Below are 17743 nucleotides of genomic sequence, written 5' to 3' on the forward strand. Positions count from 1 at the left end.
TAGAGCCCTACTTTTGGGCTACAAGTACAACTTCAGCAGCATGCCAAGAGAGTCTGTAGTACCTGAAAATTTACATACCCCCACCACCAGCTGAAGCTCATTACTGGTACAAAAGCGTACCTCTAGCCTAGATACACTCCAGAGCTTCCCTACAAGATGAGTCAGAGGCTGGAATTTAGCCTAAGATCCCACTCTTGCTTCATTTCCTTCCATTCACTGCTTCCTACTTTCCCCATTCTCATACTGGTTTCTCCTTGAACACCTCCTTAATAAACAATTCCATATGAATCCACATCTCAGGTTCAACTTTTGGGAAATCTGGCCTAATACCATCATCTGGTTGCTCAGATTTGGGAAAGTATCTGGGAGTCTAACCACTGTTTATCAAACTTGCAACTAATTCTGTTTTCATACGTGACCCACACCCCCACTAACACCAGAGACACCTGGAACCTCCAATTCCTGAACCCTTCTACTGTTCAGGAGGCTGAGACTTCCAGGCTTCTGGAAGTTTATGGAAAATGTAGAGCGCCTTCATGTATTGTCATTTTAAATAGAAACTTTAGAAACATTTTGCATTTGATAGAGTTGAGTTCAGGCTATTCTTCCAAACATCTTGGGGTGCAAGCCCAAGATCCTCTTGGAAACGTGTGCTTTAGTAGAAAAACATGCAGACGGATTACCTGACTTAAATCTATAGAAATTAAGAAGTTATATAGTCAGACAAATGTGGATTCTACTACTTTACTAGCTGTGTGATGATAGGCAAGTTACTAAACCTTTCTAAGTCACAATTTTCTCACCTGTAAAATGAAGAAAATATGCTTATCATAGTGCCTGTCACATAGTAAGTATTATCCTTTGATTTATTTTCCGGTGGTGATAAGTTTATGGTACTGCCGCCATATACCCTCACCTAGTTCCCACATTTCGGGGATGTTTGGCCAAGGTTAAGGGTATAGCCTAAGAAATTCATTCTCAAAATGTGTTCCCCAGACCAGCAGCAGCTGCAGCATCACTGGGAACTTGTTAAAAGTGAAAATTCTCAGGTCCATCTCCAGAAACTTGGGGAGTGGAGCCCAGCCATGTGTGTTTTAACAAGCCCTTGAGGGATTCTAATGCATTGCAGGTGTAAGAAACACTTGCGTCAGAAAAAAATAAATAAATAACAGACCCACACGGAGAATAAAGCCAAGATGTAGAACCCAGTTTGTGTGGTATCACAGATCATAAGCAGAGCTAATCAAAATACATGACACCCCCACCCCTGATTAGGGATAGGGGAACGTCATAATTATAGCTTTATTATTAAAGTAGCATAGTTGTTAATATAAAGAGCATTATGTGATAAATGAATATAAATAGGAGCTAGGAATGAAAGAGTGAAGTGCAGATTTAAGTTTGTAAAACTGACAGTGAGTCTATGCCACGTAGCTTTCAAATACTAATAGAGAAGTGCATTAATGCAAGAAAAAAATAATTTCTGAGCCCAGAAGCTGAAGAAACACTTGAAAGAATCCTTAATTGTATTAATCCTTTTTGAAACAAGCCACTATATGTACATGATCTGGAACATTTGCTGAGGAAAACTTATTTTAAGTTGTCACTTTGACAGTGTCACAACTATTGAAATTCCTCTGAAATTCTGAATTAGTGCTATGTAAGCAAATTATCTCTAGAGACAAAGAAGAGAACCTAAGAGCAAAATATAGCTCATTGAATCCACCACTCAGAATAGGGGATAGGGGGTTGGAGTAGGGAACAGAGGAAGAAGCAAATATTCCAACATCAACTGTATGGCAATTTACAGTATCTTCAAGCCAATCAGGTGATTTACTCCAAGGAGCACAAATCAGAGAGACAGGAAAGCCAATTCTTATAACACTGCAAAGATCCTAGTTTTTAAAAGAGAAAAGAGCCCTTTCCCTGGAGGAAGTGCACAGTAATTCACACAAGTTCTTGTTTTATGGGTGATGCCCACTCAATTTACTTTGACATATAATCTGCCTGAGCAACTCAGCTTAATCTCCTGCATGGCAGAGCAGAGGGCTTCCCTCCAGCCCTTTAAGGCCTCTGTGTGAAAATCTAAGCTTTGCTGTTGCCATCCAGGACACAGCAGCTCTGAATGCCACCACAGGGAATATTAGACAGATTGGCTGAACATCCAAAAGAATACATATGCTATTTCGTCAACGTAGAGTGCTTTAGCACCCTATGCTAAAACACACCAATACTCAGAATCAATATCCAGAACACTGACAGCCACTGTCTTCACCAAGCAGTAGGTTGAAGGAGGGTTTATAGTTGTCAGACAGATTCAAGAAAAAAGAATCACAGATACTGACATTTGGTGGAGTACTCTATCCCACTGTCTCATCACCCTATGCTGAAGCCCACCAATACTCAAAATCATGGCTGACATAGGGAATTCGTAGTCTATGCCTGGGAGCATCCTCTGCCAAGCACATTACCACACATTCTCAGGGGCCCTTCATAGCACACCTATGAGGTAGGTGCTGCTTGAATTGCATTTTGTTGGTGAAGAAATTAAGCCTCAGAGATGCTAAGTAACTTGCTTAAAGTCAACCAGATATTGCAGTGGAGTCCAACAATCCCAAGGCTACCTGAATCTGAAAAGGCTGTTCTTAACCATCATGCTTTAATGTCTTCATTGAGAGTCCAGCCTATTTCAACAATTGCAATTTGTAATAAATGTGCAATTCTTTTTGCTTCACAAGAAAAAAAATTTAAAAAGCAAGATTATGTTAATGATATATGCATAAGGACAATATATTGTTTCTGGTTGGACACTGGATCTCTTTAGCCTCGAATAGCTGTAAAGTCTGTTAGAAATGTGTCTTCTTCCTAAACTCATTGTGTAAGCAGAGATTCAGCTGGTCCCGACAGTGCTTGCTTTGAGATTGGTGATGCTTTTGTTGCCATAGACACCAGATTTCAACACACCACTGAGCATGGGGAATCCATTCCACACAAAGCAATGCAGTCAGCAGATGGGCACCGTAACAGCTAACTGCACATAATGCCATGACCAATATTTGTTTTGCCACCTCTCATTTAGATGATGTTCTCACCAATGAAGTCTGTAAGACTTTGTCTCTCATCTGAAAAACAGCTTCTTTATGAACCAGATAGCCATACTCACACATTAATGGGCCGAAGTCGTTCATTTCTCTGGTTTGGTGAATGGTTAAGGCTATTCAGAAGGGAAAATCTGATCTTACACAAAACACTCCTTTATTCAGCTTGCAAAAAGAAAGATCAAACACTTCTTGAAAATTCAGTTTGTTCAAGTGGCTAGCACCCCAAGAATAATGGGCCTGTTATCTTGGTAGGTTTCCCTAGTAACTAAAACCATACAGAAAATAATTAGGAAGAGTTTAATGATGTGTGCATGTGTGTGTATCTTATATACACATGCATACATATATCTGTGTGCATGTGTGTATATAATGAGAACAACCTGTTTTTTTTTTTTTTTATGAGACCAAACAATCAAGACATGGTACTTGACTGGTGGTCAGAGATGAATTTGTAAAGTTGAGTCATGAAGAGAAAGACTTGGACACATCATGAACTGTTGGACCAGTTTACCTAGAGACCATGACGATGTGGAGATACTACAGGACCGCCCTGTCACTTGAAGGAAATCCATTGTATATTGTGTTGCAGCCAATCACATGACAGACATCATTTACCAAATTAACCAGCAAGAGTGTAATTAGAGAAGTTAGTAAGAAATTTATATAATCTGTCATTTTCACATTCAAATTCCATTAAAACAATCTCCTTATAGAGCACTGGGAGTTGAACTATTGGCAACATAAATAATTAAGTTCATTTAAAAGAATTTTTACTGTGTTTATTTTTCCATTTACTCTAATAAAAATTATGAACTGTGTTCTCTTTAAATATAATACAAATAAGTTTGGGTTTTAGAGGAATGTATATTAACAGATGAAAAGATATAAGTAAAATGTATCTAAAGCTTTTTAGATTATTTTGAGTAGGTCTGTTAAATCATTGTGATTAGAAAATCAAAAAGAAAATGATCATTTTTAATTTAAATTAATTTAGAGTTAGAAGAGAAACTGCTTTATGTGATGCAGGTAAAAATCAATTGAATGACTAAAACAGGCGTGGTATCATGATTACCAGGCTTATGTTTTCTGTTTGGGAATGATGTAATAAAGTGTCTCTTGAATTATGATGAAATAATTTAAAAACTGCTGGGATGTGGTTTGTTTGGGCCTTTAAAGGAATTCTAAAAACTTGCTGTATACAGTGAAAAATTACATCTATTAAGAAAAAGAAATCCATGCATTTGCTCATTCATTCAATAGATGTCAGCAGATTCCTTAAACCTGCAAGGAGATGGACCAGGAAGTGACTCTTTGCTTCAGTATAACGTACAAACCAGAGAGCTGTTATTCTTGCACCTATGGAAGAAGTCATCTTCAGTACAAGAAAAAATGATGAAAATTATGATGTTTGTGGACTCGGTTATATTTGTTGACAGGCAACCCCACAAAATTGGGGAAAAATTGTAATTCAGAGTGTTGTGCTCAAGTTTGCTCCATAAACCAGCAAGAGTGGCATCACCTGAAGCTCAATAGAGATGCAGAATCTTGGGGCACACTCCAAACCCATTAAGCAAAAAGCTGATTTTTAACAAGATCCATGGGGTTTGTATGCACATTAAAATATGAGGATCACCAATTGAAATCGCAGATTTGGCAACCAGCCTGGGGAAGATGGAACCCCATCTCTGCCACTGACTTGCTGTGTGATCTGGAACAAGTTTCTCAACCTCTCCGTGCCTCAGTTTCCCTACTGGATATGATGGCGATAATAATGGTGCCTATGTTATAAGGTTATTGGTAATATTAAGTGACATATATGTAGAATCTAAAAACGTCTAACTCATAGAAGGTGAGAGTAGAATGTTAATTGCCAGAAGATGGAGGTGGTTGGGGGAAGATGGGCAGGGAAAGGGTAGAAGTTGGTAAAAGGGTACAAAGTTTCAGTTACACAGGAGGAATAAGTTCCGATGATCTACTGCACAGCAAGGTGACTATAGTTAATAATAATGTATTCTAGCTGCATAAATGTCTTCTTTTGAGAAGTGTCTGTTCATGTCCTCTGCCCACTTTTTGATGGGGTTGTTTGTTTTTTTCTTGTAAATTTGTTTGAGTTCATTGTAGATTCTGGATATTAGCCCTTTGTCAGATGAGTAGGTTGCAAAAATTTTCTCCCATTGTGTAGGTTGCCTGTTCACTCTGATGATAGTTTCTTTTGCTGTGCAGAAGCTCTTTAGTTTAATGAGATCCCATTTGTCGATTTTGGCTTTTGTTGCCATTGCTTTTGGTGTTTTAGACATGAAGTCCTTGCCCACGCCTATGTCCTGAATGGTATTGCCTAGGTTTTCTTGCAGCCAAAAAACACATGAAGAAATGCTCCTCATCACTGGCCATCAGAGAAATGCAAATCAAAACCACAGTGAGATACCATCTCACACCAGTTAGAATGGCCATCATTAAAAAATCAGGAAACAACAGGTGCTGGAGAGGATGTGGAGAAATAGGAACACTTTTACACTGTTGGTGGGACTGTAAACTAGTTCAACCATTGTGGAAGTCAGTGTGGCGATTCCTCAGGGATCTAGAACTAGAAATACCATTTGACCCAGCCATCCCATTACTGGGTATATACCCAAAGGACTATAAATCATGCTGCTATAAAGACACATGCACACGTATGTTTATTGTGGCACTATTCACAATAGCAAAGAGTTGGAACCAACCCAAATGTCCAACAACGATAGACTGGATTAAGAAAATGTGGCACATATACACCATGGAATACTATGCAGCCATAAAAAATGATGAGTTCGTGTCCTTTGTAGGGACATGGATGAAACTGGAAAACATCATTCTCAGTAAACTATCGCAAGGACAAAAAACCAAACACCGCATGTTCTCACTCATAGGTGGGAATTGAACAATGAGAACTCATGGACACAGGAAGGGGAACATCACGCTCCGGGGACTGTTGTGGGGTGGGGGGAGGGGGGGAGGGGGGAGGGACAGCATTAGGAGATACACCTAATGCTAAATGACGAGTTAATGGGTGCAGGAAATCAACATGGCACATGGATACATATGTAACAAACCTGCACATTGTGCACATGTACCCTAAAACCCTAAAGTATAATAAAAAAATAATAATAATAATAATAATGTATTCTATACTTCAAAGTTGCTAAAAGTGGATTTTAAATGTTCTCACCACAAAGAAATGATAAGTACGCCAGGTGATGGATACATTAATTAGCCTGATTTGCTCATTCCACAATGTACACATGTATCAAAACATCACACTGTATCCCATAAATATATACAATTATTGTCAATTACAAATAATAAAATTTTAACAAACAAAATTACACTTAGCTACATTTTGAAAAGTGACATAATACATGAAAAATTCCTACAACAGTGTGTGGAAATAAGTGATCAATCATTGTCAGTTCGTATTACATCATTTTAGCATTCACTGGGTTCTGGGTCATGGATAACAAAGGGTCTAAGCTGTAGCCCATAGAAGTGCCTGCTTTCTGGGAGATCTGTAATCAGGCAATTAGGAATTGAACCCAGCCTACAAAAATCCAGCTTGTCCAACCCTGCTGCCATTTCAAGCCAAACTTCAGGGTTTACTTAGGCAGTATGCAAAACACACCTGCCTGAAAAATGGGGACCGCTCAAATCCAAAGACTGAATGAAATCCTACACATGCATTTTGTTTGGTAAAAGTTGAAAGGAATAATAAGGAGACTGAGTTTCTACCCTGGAAACCTCCATCCTAATTTTCTGCTCATCAGTTTGGCATATATTAAAAACTCTGATGAAACCCAGTGAGAACACAGTCACTCCCAAATGCTGGTGGAGGGAATAGAAATTGATGGAACATTTTTGGAGAGCAATTTGATAATCCTCTATCAAATAAAAAATACATGTAAACTTTGACCCAACAATTGTGTTTTAAAAATTTATCCTACATAGATACTTGCAAAAGCAGGCAAAAATACAAATATAGAAAGACATATATATATGTGTGTATACACACATATATATTACATGTATGCATTTTATATATATTTTATATATATATATTTTTTTTTTTTACAGCAGTTCTCCTTTATCCAAGGTTTTGCTTTCCGTGGTTTCAGTTACCAGCAGACATCCAGGGTCCAAAAATACTATGCAGAAAATTCCAGAAATAAACAATTCATGAGCTTTAAATTTCATGCCATTCTGAGTAGTGAGATAAAATTTTTGGACATCCTGCTCCTTCCCACCTGGGATGTGAATCATCCCTTTTTCCAGCGCATCCACTCTGTAAACCACCTGCCCCTTCGTCACTTAGTAGGAGCCTCTAGGCATCTTAGGTATCAAATCGAAAAAGCAGTATATATAGCATTTGTTACTATCCACAGTTTCAGGCATCCACTGGGGGTCTTGGAACATATCCCTGGCAGATACAGGGAGACTACTGTGTATGTATATGCATGTATATTATTTATGGCACTATTTGTGATAGCAAAAAAGAAGAAATGAGTCAACTTAAATGTCCATCAATAAGGGTTAAATTATAGTATAACCATTAAATGGAATGAGTATAAAGAATGTTACATCTCTCTATACAATATGCAAAGATGTCCAATGTACATTAAACAAGAAAGTAAGCTGTATAATATATGTATAATATGATAATTTGTATAAGTGGATAAAATATAGGTATTTTATGGAATAGACTTCTAAAAAAAGAAAAAAGTTAACTTTTAAAATAAATTTTAAATAAACAATTTAAAGACTCATTTTGTTTTAGATCTTTGATGAGAGAAATAATTTTTAAGAAAAACTAGGAAAAATGCAGTTGCTGCCATAAAATATACTCCCCAAACTTTACTAGTTTAAATATTAATTAATAGTTAATATCTTAGCTTTTATTTAATTGGCAGCTAGCTGACAGCAAAAACAAGATACCTTACAGGTGTCATGACGCATGGAGGTGACCTGGAAAAGGGAAGAGAAACACCAAAGGGAGGAAAAGCGAATGGATAAGGGAGGTCACAAGACAGACCTTGCCAAGGGATGCCAAAGGGCAGATGCTTTGGTGACAACTCAATAGCCATGTCCTTCTTCCTTTTTTCATATCAGAACCTGTGTCCAATGATAGAGGTTAAAAATAAAAACACTAGGCCGGGCGCGGTGGCTCACGCTTGTAATCCCAGCACTTTGGGAGGCCGAGGCGGGCGGATCACGAGGTCAGGAGATCGAGACCACGGTGAAACCCCGTCTCTACTAAAAATACAAAAAAATTAGCCGGGCGTGGTGGCAGGCGCCTGTAGTCCCAGCTACTCGGAGAGGCTGAGGCAGGAGAATGGCGTGAACCCGGGAGGCGGAGCTTGCAGTGAGCCGAGATTGCGCCACTGCACTCCAGCCTGGGCGACAGAGCGAGACTCCGTCTCAAAAAAAAAATAAAAAAAAATAAAAAAAAATAAAAAAAATAAAAACACTAGCCTTCCCAATCTCCCTGAAACTAGAACTGACTAATGACCAAGTGCTGGGCAATCAGTCAGAGGGAAATTCTTCTAGGATAGAGTGTTCTACATGACATTAGAAAAAGATGCAGGGGAAAAAAGCCTCAGACTTTCCCTCACTACTTCAGTTAGGGGAACACAATTAGTGTACGATTAGTACTTCAGTTAGGGGAACTACTTCAGTTAGGGGAACAATGAATGACAGCAGCCATCTTACAACATTGAAAGGTGAAAGAGCTCAAACACTGAGAACAGCAGAGAAAATGGCTGGAAAGAGCTTGGATTCTGATAACTCTCCTGAGTTGCTGAAACAATCCTGGAGTGGCCTAGTTTTCCACTCCTTGCTAAGTGAGGTAATAAATGTTCTCATTATTTAGATGATTTTTTATTGGGCATTTTGTTATTTACAGCTAAAAGCATTGCCCCTTATACAGCTGCCAACCACTGCCTTAGAAATGAGCCAAAGACCCAATTCACAACTTTGCAATAATTTGTTGTTGTTGTTTTCAAATCACAGCAGGAAGATAGATACGTCATATTGAGTATCATTTTCTATCTGATATTCAGAATTACCTTAGGTTTTCTGTTAGTAGTAGCAGAAAAGGCTACCATCGATTCCATTTAGCAGCTACTATGTGCTAAGCACTGTGCTAGGTACTTTATCTAGGACTGGTCATCACAGCAACTTCCAAACCAGTCTCCTTTGGCTGGGGAAATAAAATCACATCTACATATTTCCCACCTTACTTAAACAATTTAGCATTTCATTACAAACGTAAACCACAAACCACTAGTTGTACTTGTGACTTTGTCACCTATAGAAATCACAGATATATGCATACCACACTGCAGCTGTGGAGGGTATCTCAAAATATCATTGACTCTCATCACTGTTTCAAAAGTATCATCATCCTTTAGCCTTCTGTAAAATCTTATTTAATGTGTTAATAAAGGAGCACATATGCTACTGCTCACGCATTTTAAAAATGTTTTGGTAACATGGTTGCAATATAATTGACTTCCTTTGTAATTCTGTGTGTTTTAAGCATTTAAAAATATTATTATAAGAAGAGGTCCTGCAGGTTTCACCAGACTGACAAGGAGTCCTTGGCACAAAAGGGGTTTAAACCCCCCATAACCAGTCCCCCTTGTTATCATTCTTAATATTGTCAATCCACTCTTAATACAGAAAACCAGGGCGATCTTTCTAAAAGGTAAGTCAGATCAAGATATTTCCTCCTTCAAACACGAAACAAATGCAGACTCCTAACTTTGACTAACTTGGGCCTCCAGGATCTGATTTTACCCTGCTCATGTCTCCTTCCATGGTTTCAAACTCCTCTATCCCCTGCTCTCTCTCTGCTCCAGCCATGCTAGCCTCCTTCTATTTCTTTGAAATGTCCAAGTCATTTCCTACCTTAGGGGCTCTTGCCCTCTGCCTGGAATGCCTGTTCTTAGAGCAGCCACTTGGTTCCATGCTCTAGTGATAAGCCAGGACGTTGCCTCCACAGAGAAGCTTTCCTAACAAACAGCAGCCCTCCCCTTTCCCACCTGTCCTCAGTTAGTTCCTGATTACATCCTTAAGCACACTTATCTAAAATGACTGATGTTATTTTTTTCTTCACCAACAGAGTTATATTTTTTGTTCACTATTGAACCCAAGCATCTAGTAAGTTGCCTCACACCATGTAGAAACCTGACGTTTACTGAATGAATGAACGAATGAAAACCAGAACAAGTCAACAAAGAAGCTCTTATTAATCAATTTACAGGTGAGGAAATTGAGGCTCAACAATGTTAAAATATTTTTCCCACTTTGGGAGGCCGCGGCGGGTGGATCACGAGGTCAGGAGATCGAGACCGTCCTGGCAAACACCGTGAAACCCCGTCTCCACTAAAAATACAAAAAATTGGCCGGGCGCGGTGGCAGGCGCCTGTAGTCCCAGCTACTTGGGAGGCTGAGGCAGGAGAATGGCGTGAACCCGGGAGGCGGAGCTTGCAGTGAGCCCAGATCGCACGCACTGCACTCTAGCCTGGGGGAAAGAGCGAGACTCTGTCCAAGATCACTCAGTGGCAGAAGTATTATTTTAACTGAGATCCTAGGTCTCCCCCAAATCCCTCTGCCATTGTCCGCTACATTTCCACCAATCAGTGGAAAGCCGAATGGGCCCAATATAAGTTTTTATGGCATGATTTCTTGAGACTTCAGTGCCCCATTGCTCAAGGATATCTGCCTAAGAAATCCTTGGAGCTACTCCAGGAAGGCCAAGTTAAGTGAAAATACATGCCTGGAGAGAGGGATTCTCTGTCTCTTGCCACATACACATACATCTTTTTCTTATATCTGAACCTTGTAAACATAAATACAAACAACAAAATCAAATAAAAAGAAAAGAACCTAGAAAAGGGTAAACTAAGGAAGAAACAATTTAGATAAACCCAGGGGAAATGTCTACACATAAATATAGATCTGCAAAGGTACGGTATGCTAGCTTATATAGACCACAATTCTAGCCATACACTCCCTAGTAGCCAACACAAAGTGAGAAACAGAATCAGTTACATGACATATTTTGAAGATTTTTAAAATTCAATTGCCAAGAGTCACACAACTATTACTGTCTCTACAATCTGAGAGCAATTCCTCTTGTGGGTCTTTAGAGGGAAAGGTAGGATATAGTAATCAGCATTCTAAACTACAGACCTTTTAAATAAACATATCAAGCTTCATAGAACGGTGTCTTATAGTATGCCTTAATAGAGGCGGCAGGTATAATGCCAAAACCTATGCAGCACAGTATTGCCTTGCTATTCAAAGCATGCTCTATGGACCCGCAACATCAGCATCACCCAGGAACTTGCAGCTCTACAAGATCTGCAGGTGATTCCTAAGCACATTAAAGTTTAAGAATCACTGCTTTATTGGTTGAGTTTAAGCCATGAAAAATAATTGGAAGAAACTATAATTCATTCATTCATTCATTTAACAAATATTTACTGAAACTTTGGCAGTAGGAAAGGATTTCTTTAAACATGACACCAAAACTACCACCATAAAGGAAAATATTGATAAATGGGACACCACTAAAATTAAGTGATATTTGCAAACACACACAAAGCTGGGTATCTAAAAATGTGTCAGGCAGTCTTGGCAATGAACATCAATGAAACCAAAAATGTCTTCCCTTATGGAGCTTGCATTCTAATCGGCGAAGACATAAATAAACGATTTAAGTAAAACAAATCACGAAAGGGGGATAAGTTGAGGGTGGGGTTGCAATTTTAAACAGGGTAGTCAGGAAAGGCCTCAGTGAGGAAGTAAAGACCTATACAAGGCCAGGCACAGTGGCTCATGACTGTCATCCCAGCACTTTAGGAGACTGAGGCGGACAGATCACTTGAGCCCAGGAGTTCCAGAACAGCCTAGGCAACATGGTGAAACTCTGTCTCTACAAAAAACACAAAAAATTAGCCGGGTGTGGTGGCACATGCCTGTGGTGTCTCCTACTTGGGAGGCTGAGGTAGGAGAATCACCTGAGCCCAGGAGGTTGAGGCTACAGTGAGCAATGGTTGCACCACTGCACTCCAGCCTGGGTGATAGAGTAAGACCCTGTCTCAAAAATATATATATATATATAGATCAGATGCAGTGGCTCATGCCTGTAATCCCAGCACTTTGGGAGGCCGAGGTGGGTGGATCACCTGAGGTCAGGAATTCGTGAGCAGCCTGGCCGACATGGTGAAACCCCATCTCTACCAAAAATAAAAAAGATTAGCTGGGCATGGTGGCACACGCCTGTGATCCCAGCTACTTGGGAGGCTGAGGCAGGAGAATTGCTTAAACCTGGGAGGCGGAGGTTGCAGTGAGCCAAGATCACGCTGTTGCACTCCAGCTTGGGCAACAAGAGCAAAACTCCATCTCAAAAAAAAAAAAAAAAAAATATATATATATATATATATACACATAGACCTATACAAGGTGAGAGATCTAGCTATAAATATCTAGGGGGAGTGTTCCAAGTAGAAATAACTATAAGAACAAACACACTGAGGCAGAAAAGTAACTAAAACAGGAAGATGGCCAGTGTGGTTGAAGAAGAATGAGCAAGGAGTAGAGTAGGTTGTGTAGGAGGCTAGATCATGTGGGGCCTTCTCGGCTATTTTTAAGAATCATAACTTTGTGAGATGACAAGCCACTGGAGAAAAAGTAATAGGGAGCCACTGCAGTATGTTGAGCAGGGAAATAACATGATGAAAAGTGTCTTTTGAAATATTCGTTTCTTAGAGGTAGATGGAACGGCTTGAGTGGAAGATTCTAGCTCAAAGTATATTGCACCAATCCCAATATATGGTGATTCATTCATTCAACTATTTATTAGGTGGCAAAGATGTGCCCAATAATGTGGGGAGGATCTAAATTAGAGTGATAACTGAGGGAACTGCCAGAGGAATGTGAATATAAATGACATTGGAGGGAAAGAAACCCAAGACATACTGACAGATTATTTACAGAGAAATGACACAAATTCGCAATTGAATCTAATCAAGGTTTATGGATCACCTACTGAGGGCAAAGCCATGTGCTGGCTATGACTTGCGGGGTGGGGATGGTGTATAAAACTTGTACTTTCCCCTCAAAGGGCTTCCAGCCTGGCGTGCTTAGCTCCTGCCCTACACCTTTCAAGCTAGAAAGTCTTGAATTCCCACAGCTGCAGCTGGCACTGGAACTAACTGGTTTGCTCAGGTTAAGAGATGGCTGTTGTTTTTGTTGTTGTTGTTATTCTTGAAGCTTGTTTCATCTCCTGGGAGCAGGGGCCAAAACACCTTAACTCGATTAGTACAAAAAAAAATAGATCTGGTTTGGCAGGAGGGCAGAAGAGAGGTCTTAATAAATGTCTTTGTGGATCAGTGTTGCAGATTGGCCCAAACCACCAGTTTTTGGGCAGAGTCCTTCTGGTCTACTTCCACCTATGTGACCTGGTGGTCACACACTTTTCCCATTCCATTCTGGAGAAAAGGCCTCAAGGCATGAAAAAGGGAAGAGGCAAGATTAAGGAAAACAATTGGAAAAAAAATTTTGAAAATCTCCTGCTGCCAGACTACAAGGTGAGGGGAGCAGACACGAATGCAACGCAAATGATATGTAAATATCTCTGTGGCCTTCTAAAAGTTTTCTACAACTGGAAGGGCATTTGAAAAACTGCTGGCAGTAACAGTGACTCAGAAACAGAGCAAACTATTTCAAGACAACTTTGTGACATAGACCTTTGCTGCCCAGCTAACACAGTGCACATTCTTTAGTAATCTTTTTTCTCACTTGAATCAACCTCACCTACTATAAAAAAAAAAAAAAAAAAAGCGGTCCTCAGCTCCGCACTAGGGGGCACGGGTAACGGCATGGACACCAAGCACTGCTTCGCCAATTGCTTCGATGACTACCAGGGCAGCCTGCTGGCGGGCCAGTGTGAGGAGCGATGGTGTCCTTGGTCACTTACCTCTGTAGAGGTGATCTAAGTTAATTACTCTTTTAAAACATTCTATATACCTTTAATTTTTCTTCAAACGCCTTTCTCACCTAAATAAAGCCAAGTTAAATGTGTCACTTCCTCCCTAGAACAATACTTGGCTCCAGTGGATTATGAATGAAAGTGCCTTTCTCTCAGTTCTAGTCACTGTGATCCTTCAGAGTTTTGTTCTTTTTCCTACTCCACAGGAACTGGCATATTCTCCTCTAATAACCACATGCTGATTTCAAAGTGAGTTCAGGAAAAAATATGTATGTGAAAACCAATTCACTTTTAGGAGCCATTGTAAAGTTATTCATCAAGAAAAGCTGCCCTGTCAAGAAAGCTGTGGTCTTGCCCATCCTAAGCAAATATTTTTAAGTGAAATAATGCACATTCAACCACAATGGGGTACATTTCCGGGTACGTTTCCGTCTACATTTATGTATTTTTAAAGGGGACACTCCTATCAGATATGCATTTAATAAGAGCCATGGGTTGAACTGAATAGTAAGCAAGACAGTAAACACATCAGACCCACAGCTGAGCAGTTATTCTTGGTTATAGACCCAGGGCTCCAGAAGCAACTTACCTCCACATCGGCCCCGAAAAGTTCCATTACTTTCTAGCACTCTAACATTCGAGGGTGCCTCAGCTTTTGACAGCAGAGTCAAAGGAAAGGAAATCCCTTCCATTTCTGAGGTTTTCATCTCACTTGAAAGGGCCACACTGTCATCCCCCAGAAAGCTAACAGGCATCCGGGGTGATGCCACGTTCAGAGTAAAAACAGGAACGAAGCGCAAAGACGCCGAATCTCAACTAATGAGAGACTGAAAAAGGAAAGAAGACGGACAAAAGCAGGAGATAAACCTCAAGAGACTGAAGAAATGCTAGCACCACACCAAGAGTAACAGACATGGCGAGCAACCCGGGGCAGTGCTGCCCTAGCCACCGAGTCCCGAAGGGAGGCTGGGCAGGCGGCGAGCGCCCTCCCGCGGCCGGGACTACCTCTTACCTCCTGGGCGAGTTTTCTGCTTGAGCACCAGCGCCGCACACAGGTAGCCCGCGCGGTCCACGGACGGCTCGTCGGAGCCGCACTCCAGGAAGGAGACCGGCGCGCAGACGGCACACAGAGCCCGGAACTTGCCCAGCGGCTGCACGTAGTCGGACCCGCCCAGGGCGTGGTATACGAGCGTGGCGACGGCGTACACGCCCGCGCCCCCGAGCAGGAAGGCAGCGCGGGTGTCGGCGTCCGGTTCGCTCCACTCCTCAGCGCGGGCGCACGCGTCCATGAGGCGCATAGCTGAGCGCAGGTAGCGTTCCCGGGCCTTGGCGAAAAGCGGGCTTTGCGAGACGTGGTAGATGTAGGCCATTCTGGCCACGCCGCCATAAAGCCCCCCCGGCAGCCGCTAGCCCTGACCGTCGCCCCTCAGGCCTCGGCGCCGCCCCGAGTGAGGGAAGCTCCTGCAGGATGCGCTCGATGGTGGCGGTGACCAAGGACGCCACCGCCTCCTCACACTGTCCCGCCAGCAGGCTGCCCTGGTAGTCATCGAAGCGATTGGTGAAGTAGCGCTTGGTGTCCATGCTGTTACCCGTGCCCCCTAGTGCGGAGCTGAGGACCGCTTGAAGTCGTGCCCTGCAGCCCCGCACACCACCTCCGGCTCTCTGAGGCACTCGGATGGCGGTGTATGCGGCGGGGAAGGAGCGAGAAGGATGAGACGGGAGGTGACAAGAGGAGGCGGGCAAGGAGCGGATGGCCAAGTGGGGCGCCGGGTTGCTGCGAGGCTCCCGAGTGGCCCAGGCGATCGCGGGGGATGCGTGTCGTGCGCCCCCCCTCAGAGGCCGCGCCCTCGCTGAACCCGCCCCCTCCTGCGCCGCCGCAGCTTGGCTGCCTCTCCAAGGGGCCGAGGTGATTTCTGGCAGGACCCACGGGGGGCCCGCGCCACTCCTCCCGCTCCGCCCCCGGCTCCTCCCCTCCTGGCGGAAGGCTGAGGACGTGCGGGACACTGATCTGGGACGCTGGAACTCAGCATACACACACCTGGTGGTAGAGGTGATGATCTCCGGTCCCTTGTATACTCAAAATGTGGTCCTTGGGTTAGAAGCATCAGCATCACCTGGGGGCATGTTAAAAACGCAGCATCTCAGGCTTCGCTCCAGACCTATTGAATCCAAATCTGAATATTCAGCAAGATTCCCAGGTGATTCGCATGCACATTAAAGTTTGAGGAGCCACTGAACTAGGCTAGAGTAGCAAGACAAAACTGGGCGCCTTCTTTGAAGTTTGTATTTCATCTTGGTCGCTTCGGAGTTCTCATTATGAATGTTTCAGTCCCAAAGGCTGGGGCATTTGAGCACATCATGTTTAATACATTAAAACGCTGAAATACCCCATACAGGAACTTTTTTCCCAGCTTTGATTTTTGTATTGTTTTCTTCGAGTATACAGGAGTAAAAACTCAAAGAACCACACCAGGTTAAGGCAAGGAAGGGGCACTCCCCTCCTGCCATGCGTGCATAGTAAAAGCTCAATACATGTCTTGAGGTCATTAACTAGTTAATATTAGGATAAACGCTCTGTGAGAATTTAATTAGGCTTTTTATCTCCCCCTTCCCTCCCTTCTTTCCCATGTTTGTCCTCTTCTGCTTTTTTCCCAAGGGCGTTATGGAGGGTGTCCTATGTGTCCTGAAACCTGGAAATAGATGGATGAATAAAATTTGACATGGTCCTATACCTCTTGGAACTAACAATTCAGTGGGAAAAACAGAAAATGAACAATTACACAAGCTAGTTGCCTTTCTTGTGCTCAGCTGTTTGAAATAATTCTGCCTTTCCCAAAGTGTTGACTCTTGAAGACTAAAGAGGTCACGTCTCCCAGGAGTATTTGACTTTTGATAGGGACTGTGCAAGACATAAAGGAGTAAGTGGCTCATAGAACAGTTTCTGATACTTTGTGGGGAAAGTAACTACTCCACTTACTTGAAGGCTAGTTTGGAGGCATTTTTTTTTTTTTTCCTCAGAAGTGTTAAATGTCACCGTGATTGGGAAGCAGAAATTAAATACCCTGCCCCTCCACGCTTACTTAATGTAGTCTGGGAAAGAACCTTAGTTTGCCAACATGATTGCCAGGACTGACACATCCACATAGTTCAAGGACAGTATGGCCATCGTCCCCCTTTGATGCTGCCAAAACAGTTTTATTTTAAATAATAATAATAAAAGTCCACTTTTAGGCAGGGAGCTTAATATGTTAAAGGAAAGGCATCAAAGAAGCAACAGGAATGTTGAGTTTCTCCTTGAGACTTCCTTCCTCATCCCTCAACCATAACAGGCATTAGAGGTGATTTTTGTCCCCTCAGACAAGGAAACATAAAATAAAGCCTTTACCGGCAAAAATGAAGCCTTATTCCACTTCATTCCTCCACACCTCACTCACCCTTGTCATGAATCTAGAGGCAACTCTATTAATTCTGACTCTGATTATTCTTCCAAACACTCCAGCCTAGAGGTAGTGCCAGCAACAACAACAGGGATCTGTTAACTGGCTTCAAAATAGAACTGTGTGTAAACACGTCTCCAAGAAAACGAGCTCTTCTGCTTTTTCCCAGTTGTGTCATC

General features: G+C 41.9%; 1 protein-coding gene across 4 annotated transcripts in view; it reads right to left on the minus strand.

The window, feature by feature from the left end:
- The window catches only part of LOC134736053 (lanC-like protein 3), a 276852-nt gene extending 260775 nt beyond the window's left edge, over positions 1–16077 (minus strand). For 2 of the 4 annotated variants that reach the window (XM_063635233.1, XM_063635234.1), the window contains exon 1: positions 15140–15593. In XM_063635233.1, coding sequence (XP_063491303.1) covers positions 15140–15514 — 375 coding nt within the window. In that variant the 5' untranslated portion in view covers positions 15515–15593. Of the gene's footprint in view, positions 1–15139 lie in introns of all 4 variants that reach the window. The other 2 variants (XM_063635235.1, XM_063635236.1) reach the window with 2 other exon arrangements.
- Between the last annotated feature and the right edge of the window lie 1666 nt (positions 16078–17743).

This window comes from Symphalangus syndactylus, chromosome X (assembly GCF_028878055.3).
Source record: "Symphalangus syndactylus isolate Jambi chromosome X, NHGRI_mSymSyn1-v2.1_pri, whole genome shotgun sequence".
Taxonomy (NCBI): domain Eukaryota; kingdom Metazoa; phylum Chordata; class Mammalia; order Primates; family Hylobatidae; genus Symphalangus; species Symphalangus syndactylus.